This window comes from Labrus bergylta, chromosome 13 (assembly GCF_963930695.1).
Source record: "Labrus bergylta chromosome 13, fLabBer1.1, whole genome shotgun sequence".
NCBI classification, from domain to species: domain Eukaryota; kingdom Metazoa; phylum Chordata; class Actinopteri; order Labriformes; family Labridae; genus Labrus; species Labrus bergylta.
Genome location: NC_089207.1, coordinates 26,716,392 through 26,733,647, shown reverse-complemented (window position 1 = coordinate 26,733,647; position 17,256 = coordinate 26,716,392). Strand labels below are relative to the sequence as shown.

General features: G+C 40.5%; 1 protein-coding gene across 2 annotated transcripts in view; it reads right to left on the bottom strand.

The window, feature by feature from the left end:
* The window catches only part of tanc1b (tetratricopeptide repeat, ankyrin repeat and coiled-coil containing 1b), a 99,162-nt gene that overhangs the window by 20,373 nt on the left and 61,533 nt on the right, over nt 1-17,256 (bottom strand). For both annotated transcript variants that reach the window (XM_065962517.1, XM_020644183.3), the window contains exons 7-10: nt 16,336-16,659; nt 6,202-6,324; nt 4,282-4,563; nt 3,887-4,041 (exon numbers count right to left, since the gene is read on the bottom strand). In XM_065962517.1, coding sequence (XP_065818589.1) covers nt 3,887-4,041; nt 4,282-4,563; nt 6,202-6,324; nt 16,336-16,659 — 884 coding nt within the window. The remainder of the gene's footprint in view (nt 1-3,886; nt 4,042-4,281; nt 4,564-6,201; nt 6,325-16,335; nt 16,660-17,256) is intronic.

The window sequence follows — 17,256 nt, the reverse complement described above, 5'->3', positions numbered from 1 at the left end:
ATAAGAGTTATGTCAGAGTTTAAAATAATTTTAAAAAGTAACAATTCCATTGTGTTAACTAGTTTGTCTCTAGCAATGAAAGACATGCAAAGTAGGGAACATTCAGTAACCTCAAAGTATCTGCTAAATGCCAACAGCCTTTCTTGACAAAAAACTAACTCTGTTCCATTTTACAGTTCTGTATCTGATGCCTTTTTATATTCATATCCCTATAGATTTACATTTTATCCCTTGATCAAGTAGAGAACATTGAATTTGTCCAAACATTGGCGATGGCTGACCACCTCAGATAAACTCTACTATAAAAAGGAGAAGGTAGATCCCAGGTGGAGGACTAAAAGAAGGATCTTGTGTGTGTGTGCATGTGTGTGAACGGGGTGTTGCAGTGCTCAGAAAAGGTCTGATTTAGAAGGTAAAAGGAGGGACAGGGATGAAGAAGGAAAGAGAGATGCCCTGGGGATGTTTGGCTCTGTTCTAATTACAGTCCAACCTGGAGGAGCTGACACACTTAAAGGTGCAGCAGGCGCAGGAGACCTGTTCCTCTGCAGGATGCTGCATCTTGCATCAACAACGATGACCAGCTTCTGGAAAAGTTACTAAAGCCTACTTTCTCCAAAATTATACCTTCAGAAATCATATTTAAAATTCCTCAAACTGTTATAGAGTAAAATAAACCACAGAGAGTAAATTTGTCTTCCATAACATTCCTAGCTGCAACAAGTTCAGACTCTCTATATGTGATATGTGACTCAAATCATTCCTGTTAAAATGCAGCAGGCATGTGAAAGTGCATGCAGCTGCAGGCACACTTGCCTTCACACTTGAAGATTTGGGAAACAACGATGTATCACACGTATTGGGTAGGTCTTATATCAAGTCATAATGTTATTGCTTCACATGTGGGAACTAGCACAATAGTTTTAGGCTCATATGTGGGTGTTAAATTGCAAGATAATTAAATCACATTCCCCTTCCACTGTTGTAGAAATAAACCTTCTACAACAATCTAAAGCTTCATGACGGCTGTGCTCAAAGAGAAGTCCGTGAGTCATAAGAGTGAGTGCAACAAAAGCCAGAGGTAGAGGCTTGTATATTGTATTTTTCAACAAGATGTCTCCACACAAAACTCTTTTCAAAGCGAAAAAATAATAAGAGGCTCGGTGAAACTAACAAGAGGCTCTGCAAAACTAACACAATGCTCTGCAAAATGAACATGAGCCTCTGCAAAACTAATATGAAATTGTCTCAGGAAGGCAGTCAGTCAGTCAGTATATTATCTGGCTGAATCCTAGCACCTTATACTGATTGCAAAAGCCAAGTATTGCCACAAAATGTTATGGTTTTAGATTGTTCTCTGTATATAATCAAAGAAAAACCTAAGTGTTAGAACTGGAGCTAAATTAAAATAAAAGAAATATGCAGCAACTGATTCATATATCCTTTAAATGAAATATACAACACTGCAGTGGGGGATTTGGTTGGCTGCGATTTTTATGTCCTTTGTAAGCCTTTACGGCTCAACTGAAAATGTACGATATTAGTTTAGTTACAGAACAAACAGGGATGTGATGTGTGAAAGAACACAATAGTCTGGTAGACAACAGAGCCTGTGACACTTGCTTCATGTGGGTGTTTAATGTAACACAAATTGAAGGCTTTGTTTGGGAAACATTACACTCAATAAAAACAGTACATCAGAGTGAACTGCTCTATGTGATAAATAATACATTTGGATAGGTGCCTGACAAAGACACTGTAGTGATAGTGTGCACGTCTGTAGACTCCTCAGTGAGCATTAAGAATCTCAAAAATGATGATGCAATATTCTGCAGTGCACCTGCAGTACTTTATCTATTGGTTCAACAATGAATTCAATGTTGAGGAGCAAAAGCCTAAAAGCTCATCCCTGTCATATGGGTACGACATAAAATCTTGCAATAAACTATTAAATGAAATGGCCTCAGTGTCCCTGTTATGAGAAGGCTTGATTAAAAATGATTAAAAAGAACTGACAGAATTTGACAGAAGCTGCTCGGTGTTGCATCAGTATTCACACATCACAGGAACAGTGCCCCTGGGAGGGCGTCTGTTGGAAACACTTTACACAATAATTGGCTTGAGGGATTTTGCTCGGGCTTCATGGACATTTAGATGAGTCTCAGTGGCATAAAGTCAGCTGCTAGGTGCACAAATGTTAGTGTTCCCAGTGGTAGTGCTATGCAAACCACTAAAGTCACACTCAGTTGTCTTGTGCCCATCTCACTAACAAGGAGGCAGGAAAAAGTATTAAACCCTGTAAAAGATACACATATTTAATAAACGAGGACACAAACAGGATCAATGACAACAACCCCATTAGACAGTAGTGTCCCCCATCACAGGAGCTAAACCATCATCACAAAGGTGCTCAAAGGGGTGGCAATGAGAATCCAAAACTAACACAGTATCTTTTTAAAACACTGAGCAGGCTATAAAATGTAACATTAGAAAGTTTCAGATGACTTCTGCTGATGTATAAACAAAACATGCTGTCTGTCATAGTCAATTAGCTAATTGACAAAGAACATCGCAAAAAGTGGAGCTAATTATTAGATAACCAAAAAAAACAGCTTGAAGCAGAAATTCCAAGAGCCAAAAACAGCATTAAGTAGAGAACACTCAAACAGGGACAGTGCTGACAATTTGGATTATAATTGGAGAAACTGCTTCAGAATTATGGACCTGTTTGTGTCTTCAATGCCAACTCCATCTTACAAAAGTGTAAACAATAATGATGACAGGGTTGCTGATTGAAATGCTGACGTGTGTTTCAACTGTTTTATGTTGGTTAGTGCCAGTTTGCCTGTTTTACCTGGCAGTTATACTGAAGCTTGATTTTAAGGTTTTTGCTCTACATGAGAAATTAGAGAACAGAAAAACAGTCAAATGGTTCAAAGTATGTGACGAAACTAAAATATGCCAAAATGTGCACTCATAATAATTAGTACTCCATTTGTTACTTGGTACCCTAATTCTGTTTTACAAGTAAATGTTACAAATGTTTTATTGAAACGTTTCTACTAATAACAACAACAATCATTTAGTGAATGAACCATATTAATGAGGTAAAGAGCTAAAATATTTGAACTTCTGCAGACAGCTGATCTGAAGTAAATGTCAGACTGCAATGCATGAGAAAGTGTGCTATTTAGTATAACAATTCAGGCAATATCTGTAGTTTGTTCCCATGCTCATGCTACACAATGCAAATACCATCCAACTTTGAGCTAAAAGGGCATGCTAAAGACCTGAGCCAAAGTTTTCTATCTTCCATCTTTCTCACAGTCAGACTGCAGCACTCAGAGGCTGTGGACATTAATATTGAACTTGAGTTTCATGGCCGAGTCTTAAACTAAGCACACTGCCTCTCAAATCAAACAAGCCTGTGATATTAAAGGTCTCTCAAAGACCAATGGCAAGGGCTGTCTTTCATTATCTCAGCAGATGGCTGAAGACCCTCCACTCCATATTTCATCGTCTGAATATCAAATAAATGAACATAAACAACCATGAATCATATACAAACAACATAAATCAACTGAGCAGAGCCGGTATCAGGTTTCTGCAGTGCATCTCATACATACTAAAAGCAACTCTACACACCACAATATCTTTGGAATAAGAAAGAGTCTGACTATCAAGAACAAACAGGAGGACCAAACCATAGAAAGCAGATAAGTAAGCATTTGTGTAAATAATTTGTCTCTGAGGTGACTGAAGTGATTGTCTGACTGAAATATTAATGAAAGTTTAGGAATATCTTATGATGAGAGAGACTTTAATGTCCTTCCGTTTCAGGTTCCTTTAACGCTGTGATTTCTCTTGAATGCTTTGGCTAAAGTCGTACCTTTGCAGCAAGGCGTCTGACGGCCTCCTCCCTATGTCGCTGTATCTCAGGCGTCCCTGGGCAGCTGTTGGTCTTCAGTGTGTTGGTAGCACTGGAAGGTGGAGTGGGCTGTGGTGGCTGGCTGAGAGGAAGTTCTGTGTTTGCTCCTGCGCCATCTGGAAGACACAGAAGAACACTCTTTGTCACATATAATACATAAGCAAAATTGCTTTCTTGGTTCCAAGGTAGATTGTGCTGTATTCAGTTTTGAGTAACTCACAGCAGTTGCTAAGATTTTGATTTGTATTGTTAGAGTATGTAGTTTCACTTGACTTCCAAACTTTGCAAACTAAAATGAACTCCAAATATAAGAACATAAACTAAAACACCCGAAGGAAAATACTAAAATTTCTTACTTTTAGGGGAGGCACTCGGACTGTTGGAGGCGATCTGACGCATGCGGCCTCCGTGGCAGCTCAGTGCTACTAGCCGGGAGATAATGGCCGTCTTCCCGTAGCCCACGCTGCCCACCACTACAGCGCCTTGGTTCTCTGTGGACTTGCTGGCCTTTAGGACATCTTCAAGCTGCTGAAAGAGCCAATCACGTCCCACGAACACAGAGTCCGTGGTGATGCTGGGCACCTCGAACAGCAAAGGCTTGAGCATGATGTCCACTGGTTTGTATGGAGCGAAGCGAGCTAAAGAAAGGGGATAAGAAAGAGAGAAACAAAAATAATGCAATTATTTTTTAGCTATTGTTTGTATTACAATATAGATCAGAGATAAAGCACCTTTTTTGTCTTGTTGGTTTTGGATGGGAGAAAAATTAAATGAAGTATTTAGATAACTATTAAAATGAAATATAGGAAACCTTAAACTGATGCCAGGCTCAACTTCAGCCTAAGTTAATACCCCAATATTGTCAATCATTTATAGACAAACCTGCCACATAAGCATGCGCCTGTAACATATTATTTAAGGAATATTTAAAGCTTATTTGGTAGGGCACCAGGGTCCAAGCGTTCAGTTAGCACTCCCTATGTACAGAGGCAATAGTCCTCAAAGCGGGCGGCATAGGTTCAAATCCGACTTGTGGGTCCTTTCCTGCATGTCACTCCCCACTCTCTCTCTTCCTGATGTCCGACTATATCCACTGTCCTGTCCCTCTAATAAAGGCACAATAGCTCCACATTGTTCCACATTGTGCAACTAGAACCCTAACCTAAAACCTGCTTTAAAAATTAGCATGGGATTCACATTGTGAGTGGACTTGAGAGGGGACTCTTTCTGGGCCACTTCAGCACTAATTAGTTCTCTGAACACTTCTTTTTTTCCGGGGCTCTTCTAAACCTCTGATCCTCTCTACTTCTAGTATCAATACAACTACCAATACTATATTTGCTGCTGCTGCATTTACAAATGTTGCATGCTGTTCAAAGTTAAACCCCTTCTGAATTCTTTGCTACTTTTTACTCTAATATTTCTGGCAACCTTAACACTGGAAGAATATTTTATTTTCAATGGCTGGAAGACACTGGAAGACTAACAAATGCATGTGAAGTTTAAAAAACACATTACACATAAACTCTATAACTCTCTTTTGGGGAACCGCTGGCAAACTTTTGACTTGACCTCTCTTGCCTGTACGCCCACCTCAACCACCAGAGAGCCAACTCTCAACTATTTAATGCTTTGAACAAACTATAGATTTATTTTCTTACTGTGTATCAGGTGGCATAAAACTGTCTGTAGTCCCTACTAAATTAATGAAGATACATGATGATGATGTAAATAAAAATCTATCCTCTAATACGCTGATTCTGTATCAAAATCATGCTAAGGCGGTGTGAAAAAGGAATAGGACGTTTTCAAAGCACGGTTAAATAGTTTGAGCAACCAACCATGTCAAATTCAATTATTCATGATCTCATCAAATATTAACTCAGTGGGATTTCTCTCAGAGAGATTGAACATATAATCAAGAAGAAAGCTGGAACCTTACAGGATGTTAAATGTCTGGAGCTACATTTTTGCAGAATAATTAATATTAGGTATTTCCAATCAAACAGTACTTATCATTTTCTAGTTGTCACATGAAAGCTTATATAATCAAATGTATTGCTCTAAATCAGTGGTTCTCAACTGGTAGGTCGAGACCCAAAGGTGGGTCGCAGAGCTGTTTTCAGTGGGTCTTGAGCAAAAAACTGGTGTCAAACAGTCTGTCGGTTAGATGAGTAGAGAACCACTGCACTAAATCAGTTGAGAAATAGTATATAAACTGTGTTTCTCCCTATTTACCTGTGCGTAAAATTAACAACAATGAATAGAGCAGTCACCTTTAGAATCCTGAGGTGGCCTTCCTCCTGTATTATGCCAGGGCAGGCGAATGGATGTCCGCAGGGGGGTGTTGCGTTGTTCATCAAGGTAGCTCAGGTCTTCCAGCTTAGTGGAACTGGTTGCTGTTGACAAACACAGTGAGAAATAAAATAAGTAGATGTTTTGGTGCTTCTCAAGCAATAGTTTTCACAATGACTGTTGACCAGAACTCCCTGGAAGAAGTCTTGTATTTAAAAAAAAAATGAGCGTAAGACGGAGACACACACAAGAGAAAAAAATGAGTTGCACATTTGGCGTCTATGAGAGATGATAAGTGCAGAATAAGCAAGTCAGTCGCTCTGACATCTGTGTGTCGCTGAAGGCAATGTACCAGTTTACTACAGTAGTGAGAGGAACAGTGTCCCTAAGTCAAGACAGAATGGCTTCTTTTTTTCTTCAATTTGAGCTTGCAAATCACACGAAAAAAAATCTGTGTAATTTTAGTACCACAATTCAAAACACATTATATTTGTAAATCCACACACAATCATTCAGGAAGAGCACCAGCTATGTGGTGCATTAGAGAACACACTCAAAATTACTGTCAATGTATTTTCATGCAAAAGAAGATTCATTATTTTCAATTAAGAATGAGCTTGGTCTGAAAACATAATAAAGATGTGTATTAGTACCACAAGGTCTCTCTTCCAATTCCTGTTCACTGCTCAACAATGCCGTCACCATGGTGATCCATGCTCTCTTGGTCCTGGTGAAGAGCAGTATCAAAGCCTCCTCTCTCTACTTTTTCAGCCTCGGCTGGCAGAGAGTGTCACAAACACTCAACTCTTCTCTTCTCTTTACTCCCTCTCTGCTCATCACTTGGTCGCTAACTTTCTCTGTGGAATGTCCCATTAATTAAAGCCAGTCTGCTGACAACAGGGGGACTGAGGAAGCGGCCATCATCAATACAACTTTGACTGGTTTAAAAAGAAGACCCTGATGGTTACTTTTACTGCAGCTGATGGTGCTTTCATTATTAACTATAATGGATAAAGTTAGGCTTGACCAAACAAAGTTAAAGATAATGGTAAACACAATCTGGTGTGAGTAGGTGCAGAGCAATACAGCACTGATAGTCCATTCTTTAACTAAACAGCACAGAGTGAGTACTTACATCCAACAGCAGCACCAGGATAGGCAGTGGGAATTCTCAAATCCCTCCCCTTATCCCAAGCATGAAATATCCCTGGGCAGGCAGGCATACAGACAAGTAGGCAGGGTGCAGACCCTTAGCTAAATCTCTGGAGAGTGCTCCCAGTCGATGAGCTCACCGAGGGCACAAAAGCGATTCCTCTGCCCCAGTGCTCCCATGCAGGCACACTGGCAGCATTCAGCTGCAGAGCAGAGGGCTTGGCTGCCCCCTCTCCAGCGCTCAGCCAGTCACAGCATTTGAAGCATTAGGTGCTCGCATAATGAACGCTTTTTAAAAGTCATCATCCCTAGATTTGTTACACAAATGCATAAAGCCCTCTCCATGGGCTGCATCCTGCATGCATTTAGTGCACACACAAAACTAAGTAAGCATAAAGCAGAGATGTGAAATGGAGTGAATTAGAAGAAGAATAAATCTAGTCTCCAGTGGCTGATTACAGTCTCTAATGGGAAGCTGCTATAGTATTAAACAATGATCCTGGCTGCAGTGGGATGAGGGATAAGTGAGGGATTGTGAAAAGACGTTACAGAGAGCAGAATTAAATAATAAGAAAATGAAGGAATGTATCATGATGCCCAGGGAAGCATGGTTGAAGGCAAAGGAGATGTGTGAAAACAGGAGAGAGAGAGAGAGAGAGAAAGAGAGAGAGAGAGTGAGAGAGAGAGAGAGAGAGAGACAGAGAGAGAATAGACAGAGGATCAACTTCCTGCAGCAAATCACCCCTTGAGCCAAAAACTGACATGCTGCTGACCACAAGTAGAGGGTTTTCTCTTTTTTTTTCATCTCTGTTTTTTCTGAACTCGAAGTGGGGAACCTAAAAGCCACAGAAAACTGGTTTTCACACCTTTTAGCCCTGGGGCTCAATGAGCAAAGGCTTAAGGTAAGGCTAACTTTATCCTTCTCAAGTAGCTCAATGCACAAACTCCATAGTTCCTCACGTAATGCATCCTCAAGCATAACCATTCTTCTTTTTTGGCCACATTTCCAAAATCTTTCAAGGCTAAGAATTCCCACAGGAAGCCTTCCCATCACCCCAATCCCCCTCTTCAATTCCTTTCCCCCCGTCACTCTCCAGGTTCCTTCCAATTCTTGCACAACTTCACTCATTGAAAAAACGTACATTTGATACCTTGAAGTCGGTGCTTGCCGTTACTTTGAAGCTGCACCAATGTGTCAAGACTGTATTCTGATGAAAATGGGATTCTTTTTCCTCAGGCGGGACAAGCCTTTGAATCCTTCAGCACTGTGTTTCCCATGACCGATCAGAGAGTAAGGCTGATTTCCTTTGCTCCAACTACTGCCCCCCTTATCTCCCTGACTTGACTCTGCTCTTCTCTATATGAATACAATTACAGCTCCCATCACCCTCCTCACCTTATTGCCTTTCCTTTAGGTTGGTGTCATTCTTTGTAACCATTGTGAGACATTGTAGGAAGCAAATTATGTCTTTACTCTTTGTGCAACTCTTTGAGTACAGTAACTCACCTTATAATTAACATATTACACATGGTATGTGGGCAAAAATTTGATGCAAAACAAGGTTTAAAAAAAGTTTCTTGGCATCAATTCATTTTCTTTCAGCCTTATGACTTCAAGTTTATCATATTATCCTTCTGAGAGAAACATGGCCAGACTGCCTCTATAAACTTTGATGATTGAGAGATTTCTGACTGGACCAGAGCAGTGGTCCAATCAACCAACAGGCCAACATAACTGTCTGTAGTCAGGTTGCAAAACTGGTCAATAACCATATACATCATGACATAACTTATGCCTACACTGCACAATTTCAAACGTAGGCAAGGCCACACAGAGCTGCCAAAAATCTGCAAAGTTCTATAACTAGGTAGGAAAGAGACTTTGGACATCGACATTCATGCAGTCACAAGGGTTGTTTTTTTGTAGTTCTTTGACAACCCTTACATAATGCTCAATGATGGAGTGCTGTAAATCAAATATTGCCAGATGGCTCGATGGTGGCTGAGAGTAGTTATGCACACGCTGTCCTTTTGAGATTCCGCATTTGGCAAATTGTGATCTGTCGATGGAGTGCAACTGGGAGGAATATTAAATGGTTCTTCATGACCCAAACAGGATTGATCTCTGCAATGGTTTTTACTTAGCTCCAGCTGTGACATTGAGGCACTGACAAGTCTCTGAGAGCAGACTTTTTAAATGATGTCACTGTGACCTTTTTCACAGCTGGAGGAAGAATCACTTACGTTTTCTTTTCTGCTTTCTTTTTAATCGATTACTAAAAATGCGTACATAAAGCTGAAGGCAAAAGAGAAATCTATGAATCTATGACCACCTGAGGAGATCACAAAACAGTGACAAAAAATAGACTGACATGGTATAAAGACAACAGCAGACACTTTTGTCTAAAAACAGCTAGAGAAGAGATGAGCTTACAGCATATCAGATAAACCCGCTACATCATTCGATTCAGTCCTCGCACTAGAAAGACAACAGAATATCAAATTTAATAAGCCAAACCTCATTTCATGCTACAGTACTGTTGCAGTTTGAAATATATTGTTTTAATTTCACTGTCTGACCTTTGCAAACATCATTGAGTAACAGATTGGAATCAAATGGAGCAGGTGGAGATGATTTCATGTCCTCCTAATAAAACACAGATGTCACTGATCTCCAAGGTTATGATGGAGGAACAACACACCCTTGTGGACTCTCATTTATATTTTTATATGTCTGGGTCAACGCACTGTTGAGTATACGATCCTAGATCTATTTTCATTGGGGAAATTATCACAGAGTATTAGTTTTACCCGAGCAAATGAGGACTTTTCATTGGAACACATTTAGTAGGGTCCTGACTCCTGTACCTCAACACAACCAAGACCACTATGCTGTGTTGAATCGAAAAAACACCTCAGCTGTACTGTGGCACAGATCCTGAGCCACATTGACCCCAACTCAATCTCTCTGTCTGAGAAACCTAACCACAAGCAGCTCAAGCTAAAGTTTCAAAACCATGGAATTCCAGTGGCCAGAACTAATATGGCCCTTTGACTCTGTAAGCCTTTTTAAAAAGCTTTGCACGAATGACTCAAAAATAGAATTCTTATTACTTTAGTGTAATGAAGTGAGGCAGGGAAGGGTGGTAAAGATGTGTGAAGAGAAATACTGTCACCCATTTTCAAAACGCACAGTAGTGATGTGAAAAGCAGTTCTTTTCAGTGTACTGAATCAGTAGAATCAGTTCAGTAAAGTGATTCGTTCAAAAGATTTGTTCACCGAATCGTTCAGTACTTCTCTGCAGCTCTGTCTGCGAATCAGAATTTAATAATCTGAAACACGGCCAAACATTTAGTTCTGCTCGCGATCGTACTGAGAACAGCTGGTGGTGAATAATAAGCCAATGAGCTGAGAATTTAGTTGGATAAAGCTACAGTTTGCAAACTGAAAGCTGCTAAAACAATCACATTTATTTTCCCCGACCGTTCTGTTCAGTACGTTCAGTACAAGAAGAGGTTCTCTGAACGAACTGAACGAGAGCTCCGCTCTTACTCTCAGTTCGTTCAGTGATTCATGTCGGAGCTCTCGTTCAGTTCGTTCAGAGAACGTGAACGAGCGAGACTGCGAGTCACCAGCCTCAGTCACACACACACACTGTACTGACTGAAACACGATCGTTAGATGTTAAAACAGTCAGCTGAGTTAAATTAAGTTGGATATAAAAGCCGTTTGTAAACTGACAGCAGCTATAAAAAGCACATACATTTTCGCGACACCTAAATGTTAAATAATATATTTTCTACTTCCTCAATTTTGGAGACATAAGAGGGAGAAGTAGGGGCGGGCTTTAGCGACACAGAGCTCTGTGTCGCAACAAACTATGTAGGTGCAACAAACTATGTAGGTGCAACAAACTATGTAGGTGCCTAAAGCAACGGCTCAAGTTAACATCACTTATCACATTTACATAATTTCAGAAGTAAAATTTGGGGAGAAATACTTTTATACCGTCAGAACAAAATCATCAGCATTTAAAAATGATATTGATGTATTACATTTTAAATTGTATAACCCTTTTGAAGGTTATACAACTTAAGCTGAAAGGTACTGCACAAACAGGATTTTGTAAGTGGAAAAAATTATCCAGCAAGGTTAACATCTTTGCCATGAGGACATACTTTTTTTCAGGAAACATAAAAAGGCCCAGCTAAGAAAGAAAAGTACATTTTTGACTAATCCCACACAACCCTTACATGTGGTCAGCTGTGACCTTTACAGCAAGGTATACTTTGAAATCAGGGGATGATAAATTACAGTGTTGCCTTTAGAGCTGCACATGCAACAACTTTTTAATGCTGCCTCACAAGTTAGAAAATATATTCTTTGAGTTATGGTGGACGAGACACTAGACAGTTCCTGACAAATACGACTAATGATGCAATTACAAACTGCTCCTAAAGAGACATCCACTCTGTCGGTGGTGACAGGTTCTGCTAGCCAATGTTTGTGCAAATTGCTACAGCACATGCAACTCCAGAGCTGCTTGAGTTCACAAGCAGCCCAGGGATAGAATGAGTATGTGTTCAACATGGCAGTTCAAATGACACTACTAGGTAATACAAAAACGTTCCTTCAACATACATGACTTATATTCTAAAGGTCCAGCTATTAAGCCTGTGATTGGCATGAGACAGATGGACAAAATCCACTTTGCCTCAAACTCTCTGAAAGTTTATATGTATATCCTAACTGTATGTTGTAGTTACCTCAATATTAGACCGTGGTTCAACAACAAAACAGAAAGGTTTGATCATTTGTTGCTGTTATTGGAAAATATTTCTCAATGAAAAGTTGAAAAATGCATCGATCAACCCCTCCATTTACCACCATGGTAACAGTCAAGGTGTCAACAGGTTGAGCTAGGTTACCCACACTTTTCTTTTCTTTGGGGCCTTAATGTGTCTCCAGGCCAGGCAGGATGAGTAAATTATTACAGAATTTTCTGATACTACCAGAGGGTCTTCACCTGTGGAAACTTACAGAGATGCCTAATGAATCATTCTGGTCATGATTCTTGCAGGACACCATGTCCAAGAATGCTACACTTCTCCTAAGAGTGCACCCAGACATTTTGGAAACATTATGGTTACTTTCTCTTCCATACCCACAGATAGTAATCAGAATGTAGATCAACTCAGAGAAAGATTGGCCTTCATAACTACCTCGTCACTGCAACAGTCCAGTACTAGATCTGGCTATAGGCTTACTCCACATAAATCTGCCTGAGGAATTCATCCTCCATCTTACTCTCACCTGTCAACAGCACCAAACTCATTTGGAGCAGAAGAGGCTCCCAACCCAACGGGAGCAATCCACCATTTTCAAACAGAGGGACATTTTTCAGACCTGGAGGTGCTGACTCTTATCCAGAGAGCATAGCGTAAAAGATATTTACTCACACCAAATGATGACAACATACCAACTCTATCTTACATTGAGATATGTCATGATGGCCTGCAGCACCACATCGATCATTAAGTGGCTTGGTAGCAGTGTGCCAGAAATAGTGATTCAACAAAAAATGTGTTGGGAGAATATCTTGTGATGGAATAACCGCTGGAGCTGATATTTGCAGTATTTTGAATCAAAGAAAATAAGGATGTTGTATTTTTTTTTAGGTTAGATGTTTATGTCCTATGTCAATGAATAATGTAAATCAGTTTCAGCGGACAATTTGTTATTTAATGTGCTGAGAGCCAAGGAACAGAGAATAGTCAGTGAGCTTCTGGCACATGAAGTGAATTCACTAATGATGAATGCAATTTTGTTTGTTTTGTACAACGGGAACTCTTCCATTTAGTTCCTTCCTGCTTCAGTAATTGCTTCTCCAGAATCATTATTTCTAATTGAATATAATTTCCTTGAGCATGAACTGAGAAGAAGCAGTCTCCCTTGCACAAAGTGACATTGCCACAGATTGGTGGGGGACCATAAATGAAGCTGTCTCACCATGTCCTTGATGTCCTCTCCAAGGGCTCTGCCACCCAGCGTAAAAATCTGAGGTGTGAATTCTGCAAGTCCCTAGAGGGCAACACTGCATAACTATGACATCAGCCCATAAACTCTTGGAGCGCTCAGGGAGAGCACGCTGGTGCCTACACGCAAACCAACACACATAAACAGTCAAACATTCTCTGGTCTGTTTGCTTTATGAGCCAGAGTGTGTCTGTGCTGCTCAGGTTTATGTTAGCGGTAAAATAATGGTGAGATCTTAAATAGAATGGAATCATGGAACAATCGCATGGCCACTGAACAAGCATAATCAGCTCAATGCCATGTACCACTTCATGTTTATACCGAGGGCACATGTTCCACTGTGGGATGGAGACACAAAATTGTGCAACAGCTCAATTGTACCGTGTGTGAAACCCATACATAAGCTATGACAAGAATATTATAACAGGGAACAGGAACTACTCATGTTTTATTTGTTCTGCTTCTATTCTGCTTTAACTACTTCAACAAACTCTTTAAACAACGCTTAAGGCCATTGCACACTGAGTCCGTGTTTTTCATCCAAAAAAGAAATCCGATCTCATGTTGTTTCAAGCATGTTTTGTTTCGGAACAGCTTCAGTTTTATTTGTTTTTTCGCATCCATCCCCGTTTGTGCGTGCGTTTGTCTGTAGTGTCCCTATATCAAACATACAGCCGGTCGCTGATCAGGATCAGTTGCTTCGTGGAAATTAGTGGTGTTCTTTTTAATGTGTAGGTTCAAGTATAGAGAGCACAGCAATGTATCAAACTGGACCACTGAAATCCTGAAATATACCTGGAAGCCATAGAGTAATTCTGCAGCTCCTTTTCAACAAGACAAAACTATCCTTTATTCACAGGTGAAACTCTCCTTGCCCTTGTCTTGTTGTCATGTGGAAGGACCTCGTTGGTTTTTTGTTTTTTTCAAGGAGTGAAAGAACAACAAAATCAACTTCACTGCTTGATCACTCTGCGTGATGAGTACAAGAAACTTTGTGTTAAACTGGGTATTTTGCAATGAATAGAAAAAAAGAACACATTGGACTCAGTGTGCAAGGTGTCTGTGCGTAACAATTTATTTTCAAATGACGGATCCAAAAAACGCATTTGAAAAAAACGGACTCAGTGTGCAAAGGTCTTCAGTGAACACTGGAAGGACATATTTGATAAACAGAATATGCCAAGTACCGGTACCTTCAGCAGATAGGTGGGCGACTTATTGGCATGGTAGGATCAAGGCAAACCTATCACACTTTACATTACACAGTTCGCAGGTGTTTTATGTCCATGGCCTTTTACAGTAAGTGTTTTGGACCAAGGAGGACCACAAGCTGTATGTCATCAAAGAGAGAAAAAGTTTGAGTGTGACAGGAGTAAATAGTTACTGTATTTCATCATGGTCAAACCCAAGGGAGACGCTTTTTTGTAGGAGCAAAGCAATTCAATATCAGAACACTTGCACCTGTGGCAAACAAGTGAAATAGGTAACCCTCTCCTTTTATCTTGTCAGGTTACCCAGCAGTATAAACAACAGACGTCATCTTCCAGCTAGAAACTAGTATTCACATGTTAAGAGATTTGCTATTCTCTTTGATCTACGTCTGGATTCTGGTGTTGTGTTTTGTGTCTCAGTATGATTTTTTTTTACTCATCTTAATCTTTTCTATTGAACAGACCAGAGTACAATTAGAATTGTATGATTCTTCTTCCCCCGTTCTGCTGAACCTACCCCCTGCCTTTTAAATGTCTTGTGATTTTGCATCAACAATAGAATTGTTTGCTTTTACAATGCATTGTGACATACTGTATAGTATCTGTTATACACAGTGTGTTACCTTCACCAAGATCCCCTCGCCTTAGAGAGTGCTTTTCCATTTTTCAACCTTTTCCATATTCCTCACACTCAAGTCTGCCACTCTTAACTCGTGTCCTTTATTTTTATATTGCTGTTATTTCTAGCATCTTGTCAAACTAAAAGCAAACAGCTTGCTGTTTATCTTACCCTGGGGTACCAAGAAAGAAAAACAGCATGTGGTTGTAGACAAAATTTCTGGTGATTTTACCATTTACTAACATATTCAATCCAACAACTGTCCTTAATGAATCATCAAGGTATATCCCAACTTCAAGTACAAAATGAATAACTGTAAAGGTCTAGTTCAACCATGTATTTCAGTGAGGGCTACGTATTTGTATGAACTTGCATCAAAATCGTCTCGAAAAATCTTAAAAGAAGAATTAAAACTTTTTTGTTCCTAACAACAAGAGGGTGAAGGTCAAAACCAGCAATGGTAAAAACAGAGGGGGACAGTGTTAGGGAGATCTGGGAATGGAAGGGGGGGAGAAAGGGGAAGAGGAGGTAGCGAGGGGTATCAACAACTGTGACAGCTGTGTGGATATGGCGAGCTGAGCCATAACAGGGAGGCTCCAGGGCAGGAATGCAGAACAGATCAGCCAGACAGTGGCTCGCGCCTGGGTCTAACACTGGGGCAGGACCGAGGCACAACACACAACAGCTGCTTAATCCCAAACTTCTGCCTTTAGCCCCGCTCCTCATTGAAACATGGCTTCTAAAAAAAAAAAAACACTAACTTCTTATTCCCTCTACATCCACACATGTTTTTTTCCCTGTCTGTGTCTGTCACTTGCTTGGAACTACAAATGACACAACACTTGTCAGCCTCAGGTGCAGCACTTATCAAAGTGTTTCAATCTTGATCTGACTGACAATGCAATGCAGTGAGACAGCCAAGCACAAAGTCAGTTTTTCTGTAAGCGTAACTAACGGTTACTAAGCTACAAGACGTAATAAAACATTTCATGTAACGCTGAATGTATGCTGAGGAAAAGTAAACAGAAATCTTTCTTTTCCAGACAGGCACAGAAGAAATCCAGATGTCAAGAGCTGGAAGTCAAAGGGCTCTTACCTGCTACAGAGTTTGGCCTCGGCATCATGAGGGAAGAAGAAGTCTGTGGTGGGTACGGAATGAGTCCCTCAGGTGAATGACTTGGGGGCTGTGGTGCTCCTTCTGATATGTTGGTCTGCTGGTGCAGCTGGTCTGTCCTGGACGGCGTATTGGCTGGTGTTGCTGTGGCGCTGTTGGAGTCTTCTTCAGCCACAGGAGAGCAGGTGTCAACCCGCACACTCTGTGCAAGGCCATGGCGCCCACTGCCTCTCAGGCTGCCATCCTTACTCCACTCCAGACTGGAGCCGCTTCGGTCATCGTTCTCCGAAGAACTAGTGATGGTGGCTAAGAGGAGATGGAAACACAGAGGGTATTAGAGCAAGCGAGGGAGGTAAGATGAGGGTAAGTGGCGATACATTTGAGTGTAAGATCCTTTGTGAGCTGTGAACATTTATCTGTCCTCATCTCTGCTGAGATACTGAGCTGTAATAGAACTTCTAAATTTGAATAACTCCCTGCTTTTCCTCAGTGCCCTTATCAACATTGTTCACCACCTGAATTTTTAAGACAGGATTGCATGGATTTGTAAAAAATAATTTTCAGAGCCCAGATTCTTCGATTGTTTTTAGCTTTTTTCAAGTGATCATCAGTGGAAGAATCCAATATCATATATTGTTTAACGGAACGGCTGTACTGTGAAACAAAAATCACTCACAAAAATAAATCGAATATAAGAGTAGAGTGAAGGCTTGTGTTGAAAGCTGCATATGCAGATTTACTATCAAACAGGTGTTTTCCCAAAACGACAACAAATCCTTTAATCCTCCCTCTGGCTTACACAGCCATTGAATATGAAGCTAAAAGATGAGTGGGGGGCAAAAGCTACATATTGACAGGCAGCTGGACACAGAAACGTCAGTTCAAGTCAGACAAATGAAACTG